Source organism: Pteropus medius, unplaced genomic scaffold (genome assembly GCF_902729225.1).
Source record: "Pteropus medius unplaced genomic scaffold, Ma_sr-lr_union100, whole genome shotgun sequence".
Lineage (NCBI taxonomy): Eukaryota > Metazoa > Chordata > Mammalia > Chiroptera > Pteropodidae > Pteropus > Pteropus medius.
The window spans coordinates 3,792,134-3,819,756 of record NW_024352947.1 but is presented as its reverse complement, the minus strand read 5'-3'; the positions used below and the strand labels follow the sequence as shown (position 1 = coordinate 3,819,756).

Sequence of the window (27,623 nt, the reverse complement as noted above, 5' to 3'; positions counted from 1 at the left end):
TTTTGAGGGATACTAGATGGGAGGGGGATTGGGTGGGGAAAGAGGGCAAAGGGATTGAGAGGTACAGGTGGATGGGTGCAGAGTAGACATGGAGATGTAGAGTACAGCATGGGGAAGATGGTTAATAATGTTGGAATGAACATGTGGCGGGCGGGATTGCTAGATTTGGTGGGGTGAGTACTTTGCGAGTTGTGTGGATCTCTGATCAATATGCTGTACAGCTGAGGCTGGTGTGTTGCATGCCAACTAAAACTGAAAAAAAAACTCACTGAATTGCACAATGCAAGTGCAGGCAACTAGTTGTCTATTATATTTCAATAAAGACAGAAAAAACATTACTTTGAAAAATACATGGATGTAAATATTGGACAGATATTGAGATTTTAAAGACTTTTGGTGCTCTCATAAATATGGCAGAAGGAGCAAATTATCTTACTTAAAATAACATTCCCTATATAATGTTTTATAATTATGTAAAACTTTTTAAAGTTTCTGAGATATATCAAAAAATGTGTAAGTACAAAAATACTAATATTTTAGTAATACTGAGTATAGAAGTAAAACCCACATATATAGAAATGACACATGATGAATGAAATAATACTATTAATGGGCAAATATTCTAGAAAGAAAAGAAAAAAACAAAGCTTAATATAAATTTAATATTTGAAAAAGTAATGTACAATTAAGGTCAGTTAAATATAAGAGAAGGAAACGGACTCATTATGTTCACCCGTGGCATTTGTTAGGTGGTCACAAGGTAGACAGACACTTAAAAGTAGGTCTAGATAACTCAGGAAAAGGTGGCGATTTGGTGATGGGTGTGTAATCAGAAACTTAAAGGAGAAAAAATATATCAATACACAATTAGCAGAGACCCTGGCAACGTTGAAGCTCATCTTGGAATAAGAATCTCATCAGTTACAGTCGAGTTGCTTTTGGCCAAAAATAAAGTAAGAGCGACAGGATTTACTCTTTTCTGAAACAATCAACTCCCTCCTGCCCTAAAACAGACAAAATATTTGGGGAAAAAACACATTTCAAGACACGGATGTCAAGGAAAGAAGGATAGGAAGGCCTGAGAGATAGGAAACAAACCAGGGCGCCCTACGATTGGCCGGTTTACTGCCCCAGGAGTTTCTAGGCCACAGGTAGGAAGGGGGCCCAGGTAAGCACAAGATCCCTGAGTTATGCACATTCTTTGGTTTTATGAAAGTATGCTCACAATGCACACACACGCGCAGTGGGATGGTTTATAAGAGAAACAGAGTTATTAACTGAACATATATATAATCTTGGGTGGTGAAGGTCTTTATATGCTATAAACTACTATGAAAAAAAAACACTTTAAAGTTATTTTTTCAAACCAATAAATTAGGAAAGTATTTGCAATTAATGTATGATGACGGGAAACTAAAATCTCTAACATAACACAAGTTCATAGCAACCTAATAGAATCATAGGGTAAATAACAAAAGAAAAAAAATCAATTTAGTCAACAAACATGAAATATAGCCATTTTCACAATTCTCACATAATGCACATTTAAAAAAACAATTACAATTATAAATATAAAAATAAAAATATAAATATAAATATAAATATAGGTATATATACGTATACACATTATTTTCCCATCAAATTGGCAAAGTTTAAAGAGATATATGATATTCATCACAAGTCAGAGCGTATACTTGTATAATGTTATCAGAAACACTTTGGCCACAAGCTTGATTTAATTTGTTAAATTAAACATGCAATTGTTTCCATTATTAGGTGGGAAAACTTAAGTCACTACAAGAGTCACTTTATTTTTTTAATACAGTTCAAAACTCACATAGTATTACCCTAGCTAAAAAGAGGGATTAAGTAGGTCCAGCACAAGGTATGCTATAGGACGATCCTGACCTATAGCTGTCAACTATAAATTGCAAATGTAATTTCTAAAAGCACGTTTCTTTTTTAAACCTTCATTTAAAAAGAAAGACAAAATCATCTAACTAGAACTTTCTAATGTGTTCTGCTGACCTTCCAAATTGTATGAGATTACCACCAAAGTATATTTTAGAATTGTTTATTTGCAAATCCAATAAAGAGATTGAAATAAAATGTCAAACCACCACCACAACAAAAGAAAAGTTACCTTATAAATCTATTAAAAAGGAAGACGGTGCTCCGGATGACTCGCGCTGTCCGAGATTCTTCATGCTGAGATCTAGATAAATTTATGCCATCATCCATGTGGCCTTCATGGTGCATAATAGCCTGCAAGAAAGCAGAAATTATACCATTACTGCTAACTCTCTTTTCCAAATGAGGATTAAGAAGATGTGCACTTAAAAAGCTGCTAACGATAAACAGAATCAAAAGACAGGCTGAGGAAACTAGAAAACCATTGTACATAGATAATAAAAATATGCGTGGTCCTTGTACAAACTAGACATTTAATATATTCATTCAATTATTGTTTTAAAGAATGAATCGGTTGTTGAATTGAGCTGAGCAAAACAAACACCATATGATGTTTGTTTTCACGTATCTAAGTTCGATGACTGATCCACAGTCTAACGAACTCTGAAACAGCAAACGAAATCATTGCAGTTATACCAGTTACATACCATTCGGAACACAGATTCATTAACTAACAAGTACTGAGCAATGTTTCTAAGGCATCTAAGTTCTTTAAAAAATGCACTTTTATTTTATGAGTTCCTTGGTTACACTTTTTGTTTTTGAACTTACTTTGAACGTATGACGTGAGAAGTGCAAAAATCTTACGTGAACAGCTGAACAATTTTCACAAAGTGAACAGTGTGTCAACAACACCCAGATCAAGAAAGAGACCATCACAGCCCCTTAAAATCCACCCCAGCGCTCCCTTCCTGTCCCTATCCTCCACGAGAGTCCCCACCTTCCTGACTTTTAACAGCAAATGTCACTTGAGTATTATATATAAATGGAACATGCAGCGGACGACCATTTGTGTCTAGCTTCCTTCACTCTACACTTATAGCAAGATATTTAATACATTTATTAGGTGTAGTGAATTACAATTAGTAACAAGAACTAAAATTATAAACTATTTAGAAACCATGTAAAATGGAACTGCTTATACCAAATCAATGAAACAGAGATATATCTATATTCGAAGGCAGCTTTATAGCCTTAAATGCCTCATCGACAAAGAAAAAAAAGACTAAAATGAAGGGACATATTAGTCATTTTAAGACTCTTTAAAAAAGTTGAAGAGGGAAATTAATGAAGAGTTTTTAAAAAGGATATAATAAACTAGAAATCAAATAAGATATTAAAAAGAAATTTTTAAAGCCCAAAGTTCATTTCCTTAAAAAGATAAATACAATAGATAAACGTCTCACAAACCAAGCTAAAAATAAAATAGAAAAAAAAACAACAGAATAAGATATAAGATGCAATGACATTAAAATTATAAAATTATAATAAGACAATATTGTGTGGAATACAATGGGGAAAAAAATACAATCAAAAAAAATGGAAATGGACGGCTTCCTAACGAATTAAGGACCACCAAAAGGAATCCCCCAACTAAGGAGAAAATGTGATAAGTTTCTTTCAAAGAGGTTAGAAAGGAAATTGAAGATCAAATTTTTAAAAGATCCTGGGACTATATGGTTCCACAAGTGAGTTCTAACAAACCTTCAAAGAACAGACATTCTTAACGATAGATTAGTTTTGACCAGGAGTCAGCAAATTACAACCTATTGCCTATTTTTGTAGAGCCTGTGAGCTAAGAATGGTTTTTACATTTTTAAATGGTTGGAAAAAGACCCCCGCCCCCCAAAATTTTGTGACATATGAAAATTGTATGAAATTCAAATTTCAGTGAATATATGTAATAATTCTAAATAAAATATGAAGAGAATCTGGCAGAATTTCAAAATAATAATAAACTGTGGCCAAATAGGGTTTAGTCTATGAATTTAAGGATTCTTCACTATCATGATGGCTATTAATTTATTTATGAACAAATTAAAGGACACTAAAACATTTTAATCTTCCTTTAATTGATAAAATACAGCCATAACTCCTAATTTTTAAAAAATCTAAGACTAGGAATAGCAGGATACTACTTAAATATATAAACTGCCGCAATTGTCCACAGGACACAAGAAGGTATGACTTCTACAAAACAGGATTGAAAATCTATGAGAAAAAAGGCTGAGATGAACAATCAGAATAGATTTTAAAAAATAAAACAGCAAGCTGATATCAAAAGTGATCTGTCTGGGTGAGATAATGAAACACCACGAGACGAGAAAACTAAAATTTCAAAAGCACCGAACGAGCTTCAAGAAAAGAACAGCAGCGAAGAAAACAAAATGAGTAACTCGCCAGACACACTTGGGAAGTGAAATGTAGAGACAAGAAAAGAAAGATGAGAATTTGAACGATGGCAGAGAAACTACCTGAGAAACCACTGAACGGAAAGAAAACAGAAACCAAGGTGCGGTGGAGCGAGTCTCCGCTCAGCTGTGGAAAGACCCGGATGTGCTGGCTGGAAAATGCTGGTGACGGAAGCGTTCCATAATTCTGAGATCTTAGCTATTTTGAAAGGTAATACAGTGTATAAGCCATATCTGTAACACCTCGGTGTGGTCTGTGCAATCAATAGATTTATATTTCTATACGAAAACATGAATTCTCACATTAAGTGGGACTTAGAAAAGCCATGAACAGTGATTCAGACTTTTTTTTAACTAACCAAGTTTTTATTCGTATGAAACAACAGAAAAACAATTTCAAACATGTAAAGATTTGGCAGAGATAGCACCGACATGCTCTCCTTGAAAAATAAATGATTCGAAGACACTAGCTAACTGGGCAGTATAGAAAAGTCAGGAGACCTGGACCGGGGAAGTGCCAGAGTACCGTGAAGACACTGGAGTCTTCCTGTAAAGATTTAATGTAGCACATGGCTCTAGAAGTAGTAATGTTTATAGTAGATTTTAATTATCTATTCTATGGCCGATAGAGTCTATTTCACACGTTCCTTCGCTAACGCAAACAGGACCGTTACGCTTCTCAACATCCTTATCAAACTATCCTGAAAGGCAGGTCCATGTGAGCCATGGAGAATGGAAGTCGCATTTTGACTTTAATCCATGGTTAAGGGACGAAACAGTGGAGTGACGACTCGGGACCCTGGCATCACTGCAGTGGACTGAAAACAGGTGGCTAGAGGCGAGAAGAGGCAAGTCACCTGGCCTGTCACAGAAGGGAGACTGGAGTTATTCCAGAAAAAATGCAGCCATGGGGGGTTAGCATGGCGGTCACTAGGTCAGAGTGGCCTGAGAAGAGGTGACTGAAGGCAGAGACTGGAGAAGAGGCCACTGAGTCCTGCATGCGAGGGATGATTAGGGCTGAACCAGATCTGAAGAGATGGAGCAGAGGGAACTGTATGAGGTACGCTTGGAAGACAAAACTGTCAAGCGCCGGTGCTTTATGGAATTCAACAGAACGAAGCAAAGGCACTTGGAATTTACTTTCCATACAACATAGTTAGAAGACATATGTAGAGTTTAGTGTAAAATGTTCATATTTACAGTAAACCAGAAATCACTTTATTTGCAACTACTTAAATTTATAATGAAAATGATGCCATGGGTACACAGTTTTAAAAATTCATTCAACAGGCACATAAGCAAAAAAAGTTTAAAGACAATTGTTTAAGCCTTTTTTTTTTTTTGCATTATCACATAAGTATATCAAATAGGGAAATAACACCTGAAGAGTATCTAGTGATTTTCTGATTAAAATTTATTTATATCTTTTCTTAAAAATGTCTACATGCTTCCACTTCTATCTGTATTTCCCCCAATGATATGTGATAAAACCATGTATCATATTCATCTTTTCATAAAAGCTATTAGAAAAAATATGATATTAGATAAGAGCTCTCAGGAAGTGATATCTGAACTAAGACTTTTGCTTTGGTTCCTCTTGCAGTTCCCTATGATTTTTTGTGAAATCTATTTTGAACGTTTGCCTTTCTGGTAAATACTAAGATGTAACAACATAGGACGCAGTGTGACGAATTCAATAAAATCACTGTCAAGAAAATAAGAGCCTGATGGCAACACAGGCAGTGACAGTGTTTACCCTCGCGAGGGGCGGTGACCGGAAGGAAACATGACCGGAAGGCCCCAGGAGGCAGAGGCGTTCACATACTACAGAGCTCTGCGTTTTCTAGAACCCATGTTAACAAATGAATTTTCACTGATGAATTTGATTTTAAATTAACTTTGATACTATAGTCGATTTAACCTAATATATACAAGATATTATTCCAAAATACAATAAATATACAGAATTGTTAATGGAATATTTTACATTCTGTTTTTCATTCCTTGTCTTCGAAATCCAGTGTGTATTTCACACCTATAGAATATCTTGATTTGGGTATAAAATTATTATTGAAAATACTTTGTTGTAGAATTCAGGATGTTTACATTGTTAGAAAATCACAGTTACATACCTGACCTGTTTGAAACATACATAAGTTTTCTAATAACTTAATCAAGTACAGATATTTAAATTGAAATGAATTGAAATTAAACAAAACTAAAAATTCAGGACCTATAGCATCAGCCACATTAAAGCACCAAAGAGCCGCATATGGAAAACAGCTACTGATTTGGACAGCACAGCCCTAGACCTAACTTCAAGTTTATGGGAATTCGAAGGAACGAAGGCAACAGGAAAAACAGGCAGAGACACCTGGAGCCTGGGGCCTTCTGTGACTGGCCTGCCCAGGTTCTGAAAACACTCAGTAGCATGGAACAAAAAAGAGCGGAGAACTTCTAGATTGACAGAGACTAAAGAAGCATAAAAAATAAATGCGTGAACCTTGACCGCAGCCTGATTTAAAGCGAGCTGTAAAAGATATTCCTGGGACTATAGGATATGAGACGATGTAATGGAATTACAAGTATTTACTAGGTACAGGAGTCATCCCGTGGATGTACGGATGTGTGTATACACATGCACAGACAGGAAGAGGGACAAGGAAGAAGGGAGGGACGAAGGAAAGGAAATAAATATTACAAATTATTAATAATTGTTGAATCTAATTAGGTGGTATATGGATGTTTATTGACATTAGTTTTCCAACTTTTTTGTATGTTTGAAATGTCAAAATATTTAGGAAAAAAAGATAAATAAAAATCTGCTAAATCTGATAGAATAGCCAAGCCAAACATCATTATCAAAATAAAAATTTGCTTGAAGCCCAAACTCTTTTACTACAATTTAGGAAGTAGCTCTTCACCTTCCAGAACTAACAGGGCGGCCGATGCTCGCACAGCTGGAGACCGAGCTACAGGCACAGGTGGGAGCTCATCAACCCACCTGGAACTACACCCTTGAAAATACACGTGTTCATTCAAGAAACACTGACCAAGCAGGTGCTCCGGTTTAGGCACCGTGCTGCATGCTGCGAACACAGAAACGAAGGGTGTGGTCCCTGTCCCCAGAGTCTGGCGACAGAGACACACAGGAAGTGACAGTTAGTTACACGCCCTCATCGTGCCTGTCCTTTCTGCCCCTCCTCCTCGACTGTGGACTGGACTAACCTCTAACCTCTGGCTCCCTGGCATCTGAGGACCTTCAAAAGCAGCTTGGACAATTTGGTACCCAACATGCAGCGACCTCATAATGTCTGGGGCATTTTGCTAAGTGGAAGAAGCTACAAAGACAAGGGAACAGGCCGCATGACTTCGCTCACACGAAGGTCTAATCAGGCAGACAGACCCGCGGTAGGGAGAGGTTGCCCCACAGCCGCCAGGCGGAGGGACAGGGGTGCCCGGTGGAACGCTGGGCGACTCTGCAGAAATGGAAATGGTCCCCAGTGTGATGTGCATCAGTCGCACAAATGGGCCCGTCGGTCAAAACCCTACAACAAATTTTCTGCATTTTAGTGTATATAAATTTTACCTCTAAAACTTGAAAATAAGTCACAGTAACAATCTAGGGGGATGTGCCTACAGGAGAGTTGTCCCAGCTCCTCTGGAGCTCTGGAGACGGCAGTACTGGGCTGCATCTAAGCCCAACCCCATCAAAGCAGAATCCGCCTCCACCTTCATTAAAGTCGGCACCGGTCACTCTAACCAGACCCAGTGACACTGAGCGATCTACGCCAGGATGCGTGTGTGTCACGACTATACATCGATTGGGAATAAAGCTTTCTGCCCCCTGCGCGTTCTCGTGCAATGCCTCACACCCGTAGAAAGGGCATTGGTATAATCTGCTGGTTCTGCGCACTGCATTACACATTGATAAAAACATGAACTACAAACAGCTTAGCACTACATATCTGCCGTAAGGGAACTCACATTAGGAGGCAGCCCGAGACAGGTGGCCTAGTAGTAAAACAGCTCGTGAAGGGTACATGAAATTTAATAAGCTCAACGCAAATATTATGAGAACACAAAGGAAGGCGTGGAGGACAAGATGAGACAGGGAGAACGTCTAAGATCAGCTTTAAATTCACCCTCGGTAGGATGGAGAGGAATGGGGCAGAACATAAGCTTGAAAGAGTGCTCGAAACAGAGACAACAGTATCCGCAAAGACGCATGGGTAAAAGCCATGTGTTTCTTGTTTCGTTTTGCTTTTTATTTTTCCGAGCGACTGCAGGAATGTGCTATGAGCGGCAAGCTGGGGACAGAGATTAGCCAAAGAACAAAGAATGAAGAATGGGACAGAAAGGAGGTGAGAGGCAGGTCGGGAAGGGTGTCATATCACCATCGAAAGGTGGTCTTGTTAGCAAAGAAGGGTTGGCAAAGGGCTTGGAGGTGACAAGGCATGAGCACGTCTGCATTTTAGACACATAATCCCAGCGGCAGCACAGAGGACAATGCGAATTAGGTAGACTAAGAATCCAGACAGGAGCATACTGCTTCATTTAATATTTAAATCAGTGATGTCACATCCAGCCACGTTGACCTTATAAAAGCCAGAGTTTATTCCGGGGAGGGAGTTTGACCGTTAGCCTGTCAATACTGAACGTTCGCAGGCAGCTGAGAGTGTTAGCTACACCATTTTCCCTCGCGTTTGTTTTTTAGTCATGAAAAACGACTGCTCTAAACCGCGTTTCTGTAACGCCTTACCTTACGTTGTATGGCTCCCATCCTCACAGATTTCACGTCCACGGACTGGTAAGTCAGCCACAGGCCTGTGTTCACGTGTTGTATGTAGCACACGGAGTCCCCGTACTTTATCTCGGATGTCCCCATGCCATCGACTTCTTTCCTCACCCCTGCATCCAATTTTTCCTAAGGAAGTAAAAGAGATAAGCAAAAGTTATAAAAACACGAGTTTAGATCTGAAGAATTTTGCCTTCTTGTAAACATGCTTCTTAAAAATGCAGCTTTGTGAAGTCCCCTGAAATGACAATGGTAGAGTGTTTTATTCTTGCAGTTCGACCTCTACCGAAAATTACAGTAGGAAGTTTCAAAAATAAATGACATATTCTTGAATTATTCACACTGATAGAAAATTATTTTGCTCATAATGCAAAATATTATCCTGCTTAATGGCAAACTCCAAACCAGAGACCTTAAAATTAGTGCAAGCTTCATTCTTCCCAGATTATTTTTTTCATTACTGGTACTTAAGACCACAGGCTTAAGGGAAAGAAAATTCGGTTTTGGGTAAAATATCTACCGCTTATTATCTCTGTGACTTAGAACAACTTAATTGAACCTTTTAAGCCTTGGTGTTCTCATCTGTAAATAAAGCTAACAAAAGTATCTCCCCCATAATGTCAGAAAAAAATGCAATAATGGATGTAACGTTTTCATCACAGTACCTGGGATAAAATAAACAATAAGTTTTAATGATATTGACCGTGAAAATGGTGTTGATAACGATGATGATGTTAACAAGGATTTTTTTATTAGTTTCAGGTGTACAGCACAATGGTTAGGCATTTGTATGATTTATGAAGTGAACCCTCCGGTAAGTCTAGTACCCACCTGGCACTATACGAGGTTATTACAGTATTATTGCTTTGGTCCCTAGGCTGTGCTCCACGTCCCCGTGACTGTTTTGTAACTACTAATTGTACTTCTTCATCCCTTCCCCTTGTTCATCCTGCCTTCCATCACCCCTCCCCTCTGGCCATCACCAGTTTGTCCTCTGTATCTATGAGTCCGTTTCGTTTTGTTCGTTCATTTCTTTGTTCCTTACATTCCACATAAAAGTAAAATCATATGGTACTTGTCTTTCTTTCTCTGACTTACTTCACTCAGCCTAACACCCTCTAGGTCGATCCATATTGCTGCAAATGGTAAGATTTTGTTTTTCATGGCTGAATAACATTCCATCGCATATATGTGCCGTGACTTCTTTATCCAATCGTCTATTGACGAGCACTTACGTTGCTTCCATATCTTGGCTATTGTAAATAGGGCTGCTGTGGACACAGGTGTGCATATCTTTACAAAGTAGTGTTTTCACTTTCCTTAGCTAAGTACCCAGAACTGCAATTGTTGAATCATAAGGTAGTTCTATTTTTAATTTTTTGAGGAACCTCCAAACTGTTTCCACAGTGGCTGCACTACTTTGCAGTCCCGCCAACAGTGCACGAGGGTTTCCTTTTCTCTACATCTTCACCAATAGTTGCTGTTTTTTGGTTTATTGAATGTAGCCATTCTGACAGGTGTGAGATGATATCTCATTGTGGGTTTAATCTGCATTTCTCTGATGACTAGTGACCTCGAGCATCTTTTCATATGTCTATTGGCCATCTGCATGTCCTCTTTGGAGAAATATCTTTTTGGGTCTTCTGCCCATATTTTTAATTGGATTGTTTGTTTGTTTGCTGTTCAATTATATGAGTTCTTTATAAATTTTGGTTATTAACCCGTTACCATATGTATCTTTGGCAAATATCTTCTCCCATTTAGTAGGTTATCTTTTCATTTTGTTGATGGTTCCCTTTGCTGTGCAAAACTTTTTAGTTTGATGTAGTCCCATTTGTTTATTTTTTATTTTGTTTCCCTTCCCGAGAAGATATAGTAGAAAAAATATTACTAAGAGCAATGTCAGTTTACTGTCTGTGTTTTCTTCTAGGAGTTTTATGGTTTCAAGTTTTACATCTAAGTCTTTAATTCATTTTGAGTTTATTCTTATATGTGGTGTAAGAACTTGGTCTTTTCATTTTTCTGAATGTGTCTGTCCAGTGTTCCCAACATTATTTCTTCAAGACAATTTCTTTTTACCCCATTGCATATTCTTGCCTTTTTTGCCATATATTAAATGAGCATACAGAAGTAGATTTACTTCTGAGTTCTCCATTCTGTTCCATTAATCTATGTATCTATTTTTATGCCAGTACCATGCTGTTTTGGTTACTATAGCCTCGTAGTACAGTTTGATATCAGGCAGTGTGATACCTCCAACTTTGTTCTTCTTTCTCAAGATTGCTGTGGCTATTTTTTTTAATGCCTATGGCATCTGGTATTCCTAGGTCGTCTCCCATCCAAGTACTAACCAGGACCGATCCTGCTTAGCTTCCAAGATCAGACTAGAGCAGGCACGTTCAGGGTGGCATGGCTGCAGACTGTTGCGGCTATTTGTAATCTTTTATGGTTCCAAATGGATTTTGGGATTATTTGTTCTTGTCTGAAAAATGCCATTGGTATTTTGATAGGGATTGCATCGAATCTAGAGATTGTTTTGGGTAGTATGAACATTTTAACTGTGTTAATTCTTTCTATCCATGAGCACGGTATATGCTTCTATTTATTTGTATCTTCTTCAATTTCTTTTTTCAATGACTTATAATTTTCTGAGTATAGGTTTTTTATCTCCTTGGTTAAATTTATTCCTAGGTATTTTATTGTTTTTAATGCAATTTTAAATGGTATTGTTTTCTTAATTTCTCTTTCTGATAGTACCTATTGGTGTATAAAAATGCTTACCGCCACTAAAAAGGATCAGCATAAAAAACTATTATTGCATTTCCATATCGTCTATAAAACTACAGTTGGCATTATTTTCTATTATGCTATCAACACCCCTTGAGGAAGAGTCACTGCAAAAATCTCTTTGATTTAATGCCGATTAAATAAAAATTCACTGCCAACGATAACATTGTATAATTATTTTGGTGAAAAAAAAAATATGTTCTCCATTTTGCTTTTATTTTTTTAGATATTTAATCAATCGCTCAACAACTATTAATAGGTGCTCGTCTGATCACAGGAAAGCAACAAATCTTTCCTATCTGCTATTATTATTATTAAATCTTTAATTTTCTCATTAAGGAAGGCTTGAGTTTTACTACTTAATTTCAAAGTCCGGATGTGTCGCATAACTTATCTAAGCCTCGGTTTCCTCATCTGCACAATGGAGGTTAAAAATAGTATGGAAGCTTCATAGGGTTGAACTAGAACTAAACGAGATAATTCACATAAGGTACTTTGCGCGTTATTTGGCCCATAAATGGTTAGCCATTACCCTTACTTTCCTTGTGTGAGTGTGTGTGTTTTAAAGCATCTAAAACATTTTTTGAACCAAGAACAAAAATCCCAAATAAAAATAACATTCTAAAAACCATGTCCTAAAAATGTTTTGTTCTATTTTTGCCATTTGCTCCAAAATCCTTGTAATCTCATTGGTATTCTTATTTAAGGCTGGTATTTCATCATTTCAATAGCAACAGGTTTCTATTCATGGTGCTTGGGAGCTGGAAAACTAGAGGGAAAAAACGAGGAGGAGTATTTTAGTGGCATTTTAAGCTAAAAAAATACATGTCTTGGGGTGAGCATAACACATATGTGATCGGCAAGATCTACTTCATGTTAAAACTGACATCTCAGCACACTTGAAAGTGATGGGTGAAAGTTCTTGGAGTAGAGAAAATGAAGAATAGATCTAAGAAAGCCTACACAAGTCAAACTGAATTCTTCATTACATAAAATGTTTTCCTTCAGAGAGGACCAACATAATAATTTTGCAACATATATGTGTATCGAATCATTACATTGTATACGTTAAACTTCCACAATGTTGTAATTTAATTATATCTCAAATAAAGTGGAAAAAATAAGAGGACCAACATAGGTTATATTACAAATTATTTTCTACTTTATTCTGTTTATTCTGAATATGTATAGTCATCAACAATTGTTGATTCTTCTGTCAAATTCTGAATTTGAGTTTGGTCTCTGAGTGTTCGTGTTACTGTCAAAGACATCTCAATGACAATCAAGAAACATGCTCCTATGTCAACCAGGAGAACAAGTTTGTAAAGCCATTCTCACTTATAATTTTAAGAATGATCTTAATTTTAAGAATGATCTATAAAATTTCAAAAATATACTTTCAAAGAGGTCTCGCACAGTTATAGCTAAGGGAATGCAGATGTAAACACAAGGGTTCATAAGAGAATTCTGGGTATCCACAGAATCAGAAGCGTCTTTCCCCGTCTGTGTGCTCCACATCCCGAGTGACAGCCTCTGGGACGGACACGCAGGCCACTGTCTTTTCAGTGATCTCTGGTCTCGCCCAAACTTACCGTAATCTATAACAGGTAAGTAAAGTTTTGCATCTGTGAGACCAAAGCTAACCAGGAATTCAATGTCATTCCTGTAATTATGCCAATTTCACAATCTTCATTAAATTAAGGGCAGAAATATATAACTATCCTAAGAAACGAACACACAATAAATGTTTGGCATTTGTCGGTTGAACGTGTGATTTTCAACGACTCCTGAGACACTGTGCTCTCAGGACATGGTCGCTCTGCTCGTGCGTGGCTAGAAACCCAGGGTGCAGTGGGCTGGTGTGCGGGGACCCCTCACGGGGCACCGGGCGGGCCTCGCGGCGCCGTCCCATGGGGGACTCCGCGTGCGTTTCCCTTCATCGTGTGGCTCATGGGGGTTCTCATTAAAGGCCGCGGGGCTCCCCCAGAGCTGTCCTGACAAACGATTCAACGGAGGTGAGAGGAAAGGTCTGCAGGTTGGGGCGGGAGCGTGACCGCCTGAGAGGCTCAGGTGCGCTTCTCTGTCACCGTCATCCAGCCGTGTGCACCTGCACCGCCGAAGCCTAAGTGAACGTCCAGGGGTGGGACGGACGTGACAACAGTGAAGCCCCGCAAACCCGAGCGACACCAGGCAGGTGTCAGGGCTTCAGGAAATGGGTTTTACTGGAGAGGACTAGATGGGAAACTGTGACTTTAGAAACACATTGCAAAAGGCTCGCGGGAAATGCAGTGGGTATACTCACGGGAAAACCAAAATTATTTTCCTGTCTTACCTTGGAAGACCGGAAGGTAAACGCCGTCGACTTTACGTCTGCTTTTTCTTTGTCCATGAGCAGAAGGCTGTTGTCCTCCATGAGACTCAAGTATTTCCCGGTTGTGACGTGGCGGAGTCGGAAAGGCTGGCCCCACCTGATGTGGCTTCCACTCCACCTGACAAGAACAGTGAAGACTTGAAAGGACAGCAGCCACGGCCACGTGACAAACGGCAATTCAACGGGCCTCTGCGTGTGCCGCCTCATTGAACGTCCTCAAAACCGTGTGATGTCGGTGGTACTAACTGCACTTCACATGCAACAGAACGGTTATTCAGAAAGATTAGGTGGCGTTCAATGTCACGCAGCCAGTAGGAAGAAGTGACATTTAACTCTAGGTCTTCCAACTCTACACGTGATGCTACGCTATGCGCTGCTCCTGCTTAGATGACTAAGAACTTAGATTCCAAGTTAACGTCTACTCACTAGTCACAGATATAGAAATTATAAGTTTAAATGACACTTTAGAATTAACCAGTGAAAATTTTTTGTTGGATGTTCACAGACTTGAAAAACGGACGTAGAGTCAATGACTACTTATGATTAATTGGAACTCATATATATAAACTGAAGTATATACTCACCTAAAACAAAGAAAACTATTCGTATGCTTTAAATTTTATGTCATAGAACAATTATATCCTTAAAAACCAATGAACAAAAAAGACAAACTGAAAAAATGAGAACTATAAAAAAAGTCAAAAAGGAAAAATAAAAATAAAATGCAATAAATAGAAAATATAAAGTAAGGTTGCAGAAAAAGATAAAGAGCAAAGTTACGATCATGCAAATCTGCTTTTAAAAATAACGACTCTCAGAGAGGGTAGAAAAGCAAAGCCACGTCACACACCAGCCTCGCTCTACGCGGTGCTGCGTTAGCTGACATTGTCACAGCCTTCCGACGCATACAACTTACAGCTGAGGCGGAACTCTGCAAAGCAGGCCGGTTTCTCACGTGCCGAAAATCAAACAATTCAAAACACTAAAAACGGATGAGTGGAAAAGATTTACCATGCGTATAAATCAGGATGAAGCAGGATGGCAAAGTTCGCGCTAGACAAATTAGAATTTAAGGCAAACGCACGGGGATACTGTGAGGTACTTTATAAAAAGAAAAGACAGACTCTGAAAAGAATGTATGTAATTACCACTGTGTAATGAATCAAAGAGATAAAGAGTGGAGGATTTCAATGAGTTTATCAATTAATAAACTTTACTATAGAGTCATTAAAAACTTTCGAAGGCTACAAATTGAGAGTATTTTTTGCAAATTTTTTAATTTTAGTAAACTACGTCATTTTTATGCTGTTTTCTTTATCTGGCTTTTTGACTTGAAGCATGAGCATTGAAAATTAACAGCAGAACAATATTGTAATGAGATCATTTTTACATGAGCTTTTTTATAGAAACAATTACTTTGGACGAGTCCCTCAACTAAGTTAATAATCATGTACAAACATATCCTGACAATAACACCATATTATCTTAAAAATGAAATTAAAGTTTTTTACCAACGACAGCATGTTAAAGCATTTCTAGTCTGGGAATAAACAAGCTTTATTCTCTTCTTATAAAAAATTAAGTATTTTTTTTGCAAATACTATGAAAAATACAATTATTTTTAATATTTATTTCATGGTTTGAAGAAGCATTTGAATAATTTTTCCAAATAATGACTCATCTTAATCATTATAGAAAACAACCTCATTTTCAAAATAGTCGAAAATCTCGACCAAATACATGCTTTTCACCAGAATTTCTAGAGTGTGTGCTCAAAGCTATTCAGTAGGGTTCATATATACAATCGCTCCTCTCAAGTCGCTATGGGAATTCTTTGAGAATAGAATAAATTTGGCCAGTTATTGGTAAAATATTGTGACGTTTAAGCATATTGTCCTTAGCTTATGGGTACTCAGAGCACCTGGTCTCACGTGCCCATGGCCCGAAAGAAAAGAGGATGAGCCCAGGAGAATCAAAGAGCAGGAAAATAATGTTTACTGAAAACTGAAAATAGGGACAGGAATGTAGTTCTATAAAGCAGTTGCCCGTGGTAACACAGAGAACTGTTCTCTATGAATTACTTATATTTACTGCAAATCTTCTCAAAGGAATAGGGAGCACTGGGTCCCTCTTCATGACATGTCGACCTTCGATTTTGTTTCTACGTAACATATAAGGAAGCAGAATTTGAAGTATACATAATTCTTCAATTTTTATTTTTTAATTAGAGTTGAAATTCAGTATTATTTATAATTCATATTTTTAATTGCAACGATAGCTCCCATCACAGAAACTAACACATACTTACGAAGTTCTTACAGCTTCGCACTGGGAATGAGTTTCCTAGCACATTTAACTTCTAAAATTAAAATTCACTTTATTAAAATGTTCGTAATATTGAAAAACTTTTGACAACATCAAATTTAGTTGCATAAGTATGCAATATAAAACATAACTACTGGGCTACATAAATTATAACAAATGTATAGTTTGGGACCTCGTTGGAGGAAAAAAAAACACAAACCATCCCAAATATTATAATATAAATGTTGATATTTGGAAATATAAACATAAGCAGGTCTTTGACTATCATTTCCTAAGTATAAAGAAAAATGAGTAATTACGTGGCCATTGCATAGAATAAGATATGTAAATTCAACGCAATCTAATTTGTACATATACAGTAAAGCCGAAACAGTGCAAAGATTCAACAGAATCTGAAAAACATCTTTAAAATCATGGCATTCGTTACCTACGAGGCTCCTGCTTCCCTCCTCAGACAGGAAGGTGAAAAGGCTCACAGAGAATAACGCGTCTGTCTTTAATCTTTTAAACGTTTGACAAACTCCCTGCTGTCACCTGAATTCTGGGAAGCAGGCAGCATAGAAACTAACACCACAGGTGAGGCAGGGGCCCTAGAAACTAACACCACCAGGGCGTGGCCCTCAGCTCCGACCCCCAAGGGCAGCGGCCCTTTCTATCCAGCAGCCTTCGATTCGACATTAAAGCCAATGCCACCCTTTCTATTCAAACTCGAATACCAAGCAACAGAGAAGAAACAGACAGGTGCAGGGCAGCTGGGTTTATGTAACCACAGCTTATCAACAATACTGCTGACAGTAAAAACGAAGGCCTGTCAGGTTCAGGGTCTCGCATTCTTCCTTTTTTTAATCTACAAATTGAAATGAATTTTAGGGCCTCGTCTGCGTGAGAAAAAAAAATCCATTTCTTTAAGCACAGGATCATAAAGGACAGGTGTATCTATAACTTTGAAAGTATCTGGAATCTGTTAATAAAGCAACAAAACCTCTAAACTTTACTTTTGTTAACTATTTAATTTCTCTCATTACCTGTTATTTTTATAATACACAAGGTAAAAGAAATATATCTATATTTTTATAACCCTTATTCTCTGAATAATTTATGGTGCACATAAAAGGTACAAGTTTTCTTTCTTTTGCTTTATGTCTGCCTCTCCCTTTTCCATCTCGTTCAGAGATAAATTTCCAATAAAAATTTACCTTTAAGTTCAATGTTTATCAAAAGTTTTAATATTTAGGTGGATTTGATCGACGATGTATTTATACAGAAGAAATGTAATACTATCAAGTGATAATTAACAGGGTTAATATAGAATCTTTTTGAAGTTATGGACATACTATCATAGGAAGTATAAAACATAAATTTAATTTACATACATATTTTTGTTGCATAGGAGTATGATGGAGTGTGAGCAGGGAAAGTTTTTCAATCATAAAAAGTATAATTGGGATAAAATTCAAGGGAGACTAACAGAAATATGATTTCAATGAGAAAGACATAATATATAATTTTTACTATTAAAGAAGACCATGTCCAAGCATTTTTAAATAAATAAAAATGGGTATTAAATCACAGCAGTACTTTAAAAGAATGAAGTAACCATTTTACTTTAAAATGTCACTACTTATAATACACTATAAGTTATATTCTGTGCATCTGTTTAAAGCGATAAAAAAAAAATAAGTTCTAAGTTAAACCTTACCGAGTTCCAGGACATATGAAGTTTTTCAAAATTATTGTATGGGCTATGTAAGCAAAAACAACTGAAGACCACTAAACTACTTTAATCATCATTAGATAAGCACTTATCTCAAAATATTAGGTCTATGAAGATAACTATTCTACATTGATAGTTCCTTACAACCCATCTATGGAGTCTACTATCCTAAATCAACAATTTTTTTAAAGTGTAATATAATAGAAAATAAATAACTGAAAACTGACTGCTTTTTAGGCAAAGGACTAAACCCTATCATCATTTTTAAAATCTATTTTAATTCTATTAAAATAATTCAAAATGACACTTTAATGTCAATATTGCATTTATTTAAAAGAACTAAAAGTTAATCTCTGGACAGCTTTTTGAAACCAACAGAAAAAAATACACACACACACACACACAAATTCCTCTGTCTCTACTGAAACAGTGTCTTTGTATTACAATCCAGATTTCTTACTCAGCTATCAAGCTTTCTGCAAGGAGAGAGCGACTGCCAGTAACGATCCTGCACTAACATTCCCGTTCGAGTTTCCTGTGTTTCACGTGTGCCTTTAGAAGGTTAAATCCAGAGTCTGCCAGACCTGAATCGTGCGACAGGCCTGCAAACAATCTGTCCTGTCTCCAAACGTTACATCACTCTGTCCTAGCGGCACTCTGTGCCAGGAGGTGCACGGACTGAGAGATGCGATGATGTTACAAAAACGAAGGAGGCTAAGATGAAAGCAGCCTGCACGGGGTGCTAGCCCACCACCTGGTGACCGCAGCCCGACGGGAGATAAGCGACGGCAGGCACGGGGCAGGGGGGAAGAAGCCGCCGCCGTGCATCGTGCGCTCGTCTGCTGTAGTTGCTAGCGGACAATTTCACACGCGGCGCGGGTCGAGAGCGCTAGAAATCGTTTACACGCTTGGGCTGCATTCGGATGCTCTACTTACGCCACCCTTAGCGCCTCCAGTCTCCACAGGGACCGTGCGTGGACGGACACAACACCACCTTCATAATGGACGGTTCTGCGGAAAAGGAAAAAAAGCAGCTTTACCGTGTTTCATTCTGGACTCTACTTTTCAAGCGAATTAAAAAAGAGAAGAAATGGAAAGCCTTTGGATAACAATTAAAGTCATACTTTTTAGAGGAGACAATATAGCTGGAAGTAAAAATAACCCCCCAAAACAAAATAAAATGATAGCGATTAACATAAATGTGCCTTGAATAACCATTTGATTTAAACACGTTTTCTCATCATTTTCTCCTCTAATCTCATTCATTCTCTGTCCTCCTCCCCCTCCCATATCTGCACCCCCAAAACGTTCACCTTACTCATTTAACTTGGGCCCACAGAAGTACTCAGCTGTGAGTTTGGATGTGGTTTACTATATTATTTTGACAGATACATATAATTATTTGCGGTTCTAAATTCTGTTCTAGATATTTAAAATATTTTAAATTAATAGAAAAACACATTAATGTTAATGTGTTAGTGTAATCTGAAAAAAATGATAAAAAAATAGAAAAATATAAATATCGCCATAAATATAAACATCAACAAAAAGTACCACACACACAAATACACACAGAGAAATTATTTTGAATGTACATCACACACCCCCAAATTCCAAAGCTCTCTTCATAACAATTTGTTAATACGCCAGACGCGATTCTAAGTCATTTACATACATCATCCCAACTGATCTCCATGCCGGCCCTTGACACAGTTTTAAGGAGCCAGAGCTAACACCACTGTCTCTCTCCTCCGTCTTTACACGTAACCCTGTCCTGTATCACATAAGGACACGCCCGGCCACACTTCCCCTCCTGGCTTCTCTCTTCTCTGCCTCATCAGCAGCTCCCCTCGGCTCACTCCGCCCTGGCTTCCAGACTCACTTCCCCGGATTTTACTAAGGCCATCAAGTGATCTCCATGTTCCCAAATCCAGCGGACTCTCTTTAACTTCGTGGAAACTCCTCTTCTCCTGACAGTGTTTCTAACACCATTCTCACTTACTTTTCTTCTGAGCTACTTAGATGTTCTTTCTCATTCTATTTTCATTGTGGAACTCTCCGCATATACACAAAAGTAGACAGAATATTATAATAAACCCCCAAAACACCCGGCACATGACATGACTTCAGCTATGATCAACACAGGGCCAACCTCGTTCCACCTGGGCCGTCCGGTTATCCCTCCCCGTTCAAGCCTAATATGTATGTTCGTTTTTGTTTTCCTTTCTTCCTTCCTTTCTCCCCTTCTTTCTCCTCCCTCCTCCTCTCCTCCTTCTTCTTTCCTCACTTCTCTGTAATTTGTTTTCAGGAAATAGCCATTCAGGGTTCAAAAATATCTTTTTTGTTACTTTTTCAAATCAAGACCTAAACGATGCACAAATTGGTTACGTCTTAAATTTCTTCTATTCTAGAACAGTTCTCTCTTCCTTTTTCTTTTCCTGCCATTTATTTGTTGAAAAAATCGGGATCATTTGTCCTAGAGCACTTTCTACATTCTGAATGTTGCTGATAACCTCCTCACTGTTAACACGTACCTCTAAATTGGTAGTTAGATCTATAAACCTAGAAGCTTGTTCAAATTGAACTTTGTTTTTTTTTTTTTTTGGCAAGTTCATAAATTCAGTGTTTTTTCCTGTTACATCACATCAGGAGGGAAAATGACCACTCGTCTACCTTTTTTATGTTAAAATGGATCAGTAGCTTCAGGACCGCCCTGATCCATCCATTGTAATCTAAGGATTTTAGGTACATCGATAGCCAGTGATTTTCAATAGCCAGTGGCTGTGAATATAATCACACGGACAGATCTTATAATCCTGATGCCAGGCCCTCACCAGTTACACCAAATCTTAGAGCCAAGATTTTTGACCACTCTCTGTGGCTTGTATCAGGGTTCCCAGGCTTGGGAACCGTGGCCTAGATCAGTTTCTAAGCAGCAAGCAGCACTATTGTTATTCTTGGCTGCGGTGGCTGTCCTGTGCACCGGAGGGCAGCAACCGCAGCCCTGGCCCCCGCCGTCTGAATGCTGTGCCCCTCCCCCTCCCCAGTCGTGACAACGAAAAATGTTCCCGGACATTACCAAATGTCCCCCAACGGTGAGCCACTGATAGAGATCAACGGTTCTCAGTCTTTAGTGTCAGAATCGTTTTTGCGGGCTTGTTAAAATATGGATTGCGGGTCCGCCCCCAGAGTGTCCAATTTAAGGGACCTGGGCTGAGGCCCAAGAATTTGTACTTCTAACAAGTTCCCGGGGGATGCTGATGCTGGTCCACATTCTAAGAACCACCAGGCTAGAACCATTATTTCATTAGGACAGTGTTTCTTAGCATTGGTTGTACGTTAGATTTCTTGGAAAGCTTTAAAAACTCCAATGCACAGACAAGTCTCAGACCAATTAAACCAGAATCTCTGTGTACACACTTGAAAAAAATGAATGACAAAATATAGATGTAATGTTTGTGCACATGTGTGCATACGTATTAAGATAAAAATAAACCAATAAAGATTTTTAAATCAATCAGAACTTTAATAAAGATTTTGTACTTGGCCATGAAGAAAACTTTATCAGATTTTTTTAAAGTAAAGCTATTTACTTATCACATTTTCTGATCATAACCTATAAAATTTGGAAATAAACACTAAAAAGATCAAAAATTAACAACTCGGAAAATTAAGAAACTCTCCTAAGTGATTCATGGATCAAAGAGGAAATAGAATTTCTCCCTTCTCTAGAATATAATGAAGAGAAAAACACTTCAGAACAGTCTGTGATTCACAGACAAACGTTGAAAAATCTTAGCCTGCAATCTCTTAATTATTAAAGAAGAGTTATTGAAAACAAAGAAACTAAAGAGTTGTCTGAAGAGATTAGGGAACAAAACAAACCAATAAAAAATAAAAAGAAGAAGAGATTCTATGATGTGTTGTTAAGATAAAGAAGATGCAGGAATGTAAATGATATACATTTCTTGTATGTAAATTACCTCAATAAATCTGATATTTTAAAAAGCAAAAAAATGATAAAATGATATATATTTTTATGTAAAATGATAAATCATTATAAATCTATCATATTTGTGTGTATGTACACATGCAGATATATTAATAACTTTTCCTTTATTGATTGAATTTGACAATGTTCTTTTATTATTTATATAAGCAGAAATCTACTATTTTTAATTTGAGGGTAAATATTTAAAAACACAAATATAAAGTCAAAAGGAAAGTCAGATCCTCTTTCCTACCTGAAATATTTTAGCTTTATCTGGTTGAGTTTCTTGAATATTTGTCTCCTGAAAGGACGTCTGCTTTTAATCAATTCTCCTTATTTTTTTTTAAATGCTTCACTGGCAGGTGTGGAGAATCTGATGAATCTTATTATTCTTTGTTGCTGATGGGAAATCTTTGCTATTATACAGTTAGCCATATAACTACGCGGCACGTGCAGAATGTTAACGGGTGTCTAATCAAGTCTTCATGAGCTATTTCAGACTGAAAATTGGCATCACAAATATCAAGGTCCTGAAAACAGTAAGAATCTCACTTCGTGATTAATGACATCAAGGGTGTTCAACCTCGTTTAGAAATCGGCTACCCAGAGAAATACAACCATCCTAGAAAAATGGCATTTCCCCTGCGATGTGTCTCAAGTATCAAAGCAGAGGCCAGGAAAACAACTGTTGTAAAGACCAACTCGTTTATCGATAGTTTTAGGGACCAAATTCAAACTCATGCAAGGCGACAATCACTTTCATAGTGAGTGCCCTTATCAACAGGAACACTGAGGAGGGAGAAAGAGTCTCTAGGAAATCAAACAGACCCACAGCAACAGCGCCCTAGAGCTCGTCGCCCAGGTGACGTGGATGCGAATGGCAGCCAAAGACGACAAAATTCAAGGGGAGGTCAATGGATGTGAAAACACAACGGCGCCTGTGCAGCTCTCCCCTTCTGAAGAGTTTTCCGATGAACCAGATAATGAGAAAAAGAAAACGGGATAAAGTAACTGGACGTTCATTATATTTGTAACAAAAAATTTTTAAAAAGATCTTCCGCCTCATAAACAGAAAAAGTCAAAGTCACTGTCATTTCACCAAATAGGGATTTTTAAAATATTCACATGTAACAAGCATTAAGATCCAGGCCAAAAAGCCAAAAAGTTGATGTTTCAGCTTCAATCCAAAGGCAGACTATAACTGAAGTCTCGGCTCAAAGGCAGCCAGGCAAGACGAGTTCCCTCAGATTCGTGGAAGAGTCGGCCTCTTTATTCTATTCAAGCCTTCAACTGATTAGACGAGGCCCACCCACATGAGGGAGGACAATCTGCTTTACTCAGTCTATCGACTTAAATGCTAAAATCACCCCAAAACACCCTCACAAAATGATGTCTGACCAAGTCTGCAGCCCAGGCAAGTTGACAACATACAATTAAACATTACAATAACTAATTGAGAGAAAATCCGACTTATCTATCTTGAACCATATTTCTAAATCTGAAATTAATATCCACATTGTGATTCATCTTCTTTCCTCCCAAGGTGATCAGAGATCGATTCGGAGTGTTTCAGAGCACTTGGCTCTTCCTGAAAAAGCTTCCGTGTGATCAGTGAAGTGCGAGCAAGACTCATCCTACGCCTGAGTCACAAAAAGAACGATTAAGCATTTGCAACCAATACTGTTCCCTCACCGTAAAAAAGCCACAAACAAGTTTGTATTATTCTAACACTGACGAGTTTACACAGTCGACTATTACTATCAACCACGGGTATCACTTTTTTCTCCAAGTAAACTTTTTTTTTCTTTTTTTTTTAATATATAGCATATGACTTTAAAGCAATTAGGAATGCTGCTATGAGAAATCTACTTTCTCATGCACTGTGGTTTCATTTTTGTCTGGAGACGGGTTAGAGTATGTAACAGATGCCGAACATCGAAACAGAGAGCGACAATAATAAAAGGCAACTTAATCAGTCACAGAGAATTGGACGGCAAGTCCATTACATGGGTTAAAAATAGAGATTACTGCTCAGCCATAAAGAAAAGTTGAAATACTGCCATTTGCAACAACACGGATGGATCTTGAGATAACCATGCTAAGCAAAGTAAGTCAGACAGAAAAAGTTGAGAACCATGTGATTTCACTCACGTAGAATATAAAACTGAAAGCAACAAACAAACAAGACAAACGGAAACTTATAGACACAGACAACAGTTTAGCGCTTACCAGAGGGGAAGGCGGGGGAGGCAGAGGAGGGTCAAGAGGGTCAAGCAGGTGCTAGAAGGAGATGTGGCGCTGGGTGGTGAACACACGATGCCCATACTGATGACGTGTTATGGGTTTGTACACTTGACACCTATGTGATTTTATTAGCTGATGTCACTCCAGCACATTTAATTTAAAAAAAATACAAAATAAAATAAATGAATAAAAATAGAGAAGAGTAATCTACCAGCCTCTGAAGAGTGCCTTACCAATTCAAACGCTTATGACGTGTTTATATAAAATTCATTAGGGACAAAAATAGCCTTATCGATGTATTTTAGTTACCGTTAACGCAGGATGAAATATTCGTTAGTAATTATTCATTTGGAATTATTCATTTTTCCAAACTTAATGTTCAGTAAATGCATGATGGATGACAGAATTCAATTCTCCTTTGAAAAGCATTTTTTAAACTTAAAATCAGTGTTTTTTTAATCTTAACAAAATAGATTATAGAAGTCATAATCGGTAGCTATAGAAGTATCACTATCTCAAAAGAAAAGTTCTGTTTGAATATAAGTATACAGCAAGAATGATCACTTTTCTCCTTTTGTACTCAAAGTTATTAACTAAAATATCACTGAACATTCACAAAATCCATCACAGCAATAAGCTAAAGAAAAGAATCATAGTATCATATCAGTAGATGCAAAAAAGCATCTGACAAAATCCAACACGCATTCATGATAAAAACTCTCAGTAAACTAGAGAGAGGGACTTCCGCTCTTGGATAAAGATGATCAACAAAAAGTCTAGACCTAACATCACACTCAACAGTGAGACGCTGGATGCTGCCTAAGACTGGGCTGGTCTATTTCTGGTTCATCGCCATTTCCTCAAGGGTGTAGGTCTTCAGCTCCCCGCTGAAGCGCCTCTTCCTCGGAGGGTCCTGCCTTACCACTGCGGTCCACTTCCGCTCCATGCTCAGTCCCTCGGCCCGTGCAATCCCCTGGAGAGGAGGGGCTCCGATCCCTGCTGTCGGGGCAGGGCTTCTTCCCCAGGGAGTGACCTGAAGTCGAGGTGCCTCCAGTACAGAAGGCTGTTGGCCAAGGACTCACTCAGGCTGGTCTGGGGGTTTAGTGAGACGGCTTTTCTTTTCTCCCCCTAATAACAAGCAGATAGCCATCTTTCAGGAGTCACCAGAATAATGCACGCGGGGATCTCGAACCTTTCTGAGTCAGACGGAGTGGCTCCCAAGGCAGGCATCTCGCTGCTCAACAACGCGCAGGTCCCGCCTGGCCTGGTCTTCCTTAAATGGTAGAATAGTGAGTGTGTTTTCCGCAATCTAGAAACCGTGGTTTCCCACAGTCACAGACGCTGTGATTGGCCTTTCCCTGATTAACTCCCACTCCCTCCTCAACGCCACGCTGCTGACACCCTCACAGCTGTCGGTCCCTTGAAGACCAGCTGGCTGTCATTCATTTTTCTACCCAGCGCCCGCCCAGATGCCTAGACGTACGAGTCCCTCGATAAGCATCAAAGGAATTGAGTTGCAGTGATTGAAAAGTCCATCCCAGATTAAAAGATTATTTCAGAGTGAAATGATAAGTTTCAGTTTGCACACTTCGCAGGAGAATTTCTGCTTCTACCACAGTCTTCGCCGTAAGTGCCTATGCGAGGGTTGGGCGGGAGGGCTGGGCCAGAGGCAGGTGCCAGAGCAGCTGTCAGGAGTCTGCCACCGACGGAGGAAACAAGCATGAGCCTCATCGGCGGCGGGAGCAGCGCTGTATCTGCCCAGGGGTGGGTCCGAGATGCCGTCTCTACCCAAACTGCCCACGAGGGGAAACAGGTGCGTCTTCAGCTGACACACCTGTATAAAATGTAAATGAGTCATCGCGGGTTAAAAACACTGACACCCTTCCATGGCACGTGGATATCAAAAGAATCGGGCAAATGGGATTAGAACAGGAAAACACCCCGTCTTCCTTCCCTTCCGCTTTCCACCCCGTTCAGGATGCGGCGCAACCCCGAGGCGCTTGCAAATTAAGAAGTTGGGTTTTTTTTTCCTGAAAGATACCGCTTTCATCTAGTTTAAGTGAATAAGCTAGGTGTAGACAAGTAAAAATGGTCTTAAATTTTCATGGACAGATTTGAAAAATCTGGGACATTTTTCTTCTTAATGTTCATTTTTTAATCTATGGTCTTTTTTAATTCACACAATTTAAGTGCACCAAACATGTCAACTGCTTTTTCATTTTTACTGAGGTCCAGCGGCTCTGATTCCTGTGAATATTTTCAATCCTCTGCCTTCAAGGCCTGCTTCTGAAATCAGCACCTCCGCGCCCGGCCTTTCCTCGACAGTGCGGGCCCTGCCGAGCGGGGCCGCTGGGCGACGGCGGGCAGGAGCCAGGCCCGGTGCTGCCTGCAGTCGGCAGTGGTCTGAGCGTGGAGGGCAGAGAGGACCTCCCTCAGGGGGGAGAGAAAATCGTTCTTCGTTATGAGCCGACGTCCATCAAAACTGTTCAGCAAACCACCCTGTTCCCAGACCAGCCCAAAGAGGTACACACGGGACATGGCCGGGAAGAGAAGGGAGAAAAGCCTTATGTGATCACTTTATCACTGACTGTGTCAGAGCACAACAGGGGAGCCCCCCAAGCCCCTCCGTGGTAGGGGCCGAGCAAACACAAATTGCGCGAGGACACTGGCCGTCCAGTGGTGCACACGGACGTAAACATGCGTCTCTCGAAGCCAGAGTGAGAGCCGTTTAATTCATTACGGCAAACCCATCTCGTGCCTTATCAATTATTTACAGCTAAAGCTCATCAAATCACCGTAATAACATTAAAAGGGCCATGGAGGCGAAAATATCGTCCTGTGTACACACGGCAAGGCTTTCGCCTGCTGAGTCACAGTCTGGAAAGCAAATGCAGCATTTATTTCCAGGTACGGTCAGAAACGATGACTTAACTGTCCTGCATTTGAAAGTAACAAGACAGAGCGAGTGTGTGCCAGGAGTGACGCCTGATGTGGCTGAAAGGGAGCAACCT

General features: G+C 38.8%; 1 protein-coding gene across 1 annotated transcript in view; it reads right to left on the bottom strand.

Annotated features, from left to right (window-relative positions):
• RYR2 (ryanodine receptor 2) overlaps nt 1-27,623 on the bottom strand; it is a 535,670-nt gene that overhangs the window by 259,139 nt on the left and 248,908 nt on the right. The window contains exons 10-13 of the mRNA XM_039850351.1: nt 19,314-19,388; nt 14,300-14,456; nt 9,145-9,309; nt 2,144-2,265 (exon numbers count right to left, since the gene is read on the bottom strand). Of these exons, the coding sequence (XP_039706285.1) occupies nt 2,144-2,265; nt 9,145-9,309; nt 14,300-14,456; nt 19,314-19,388 (519 nt within the window). The remainder of the gene's footprint in view (nt 1-2,143; nt 2,266-9,144; nt 9,310-14,299; nt 14,457-19,313; nt 19,389-27,623) is intronic.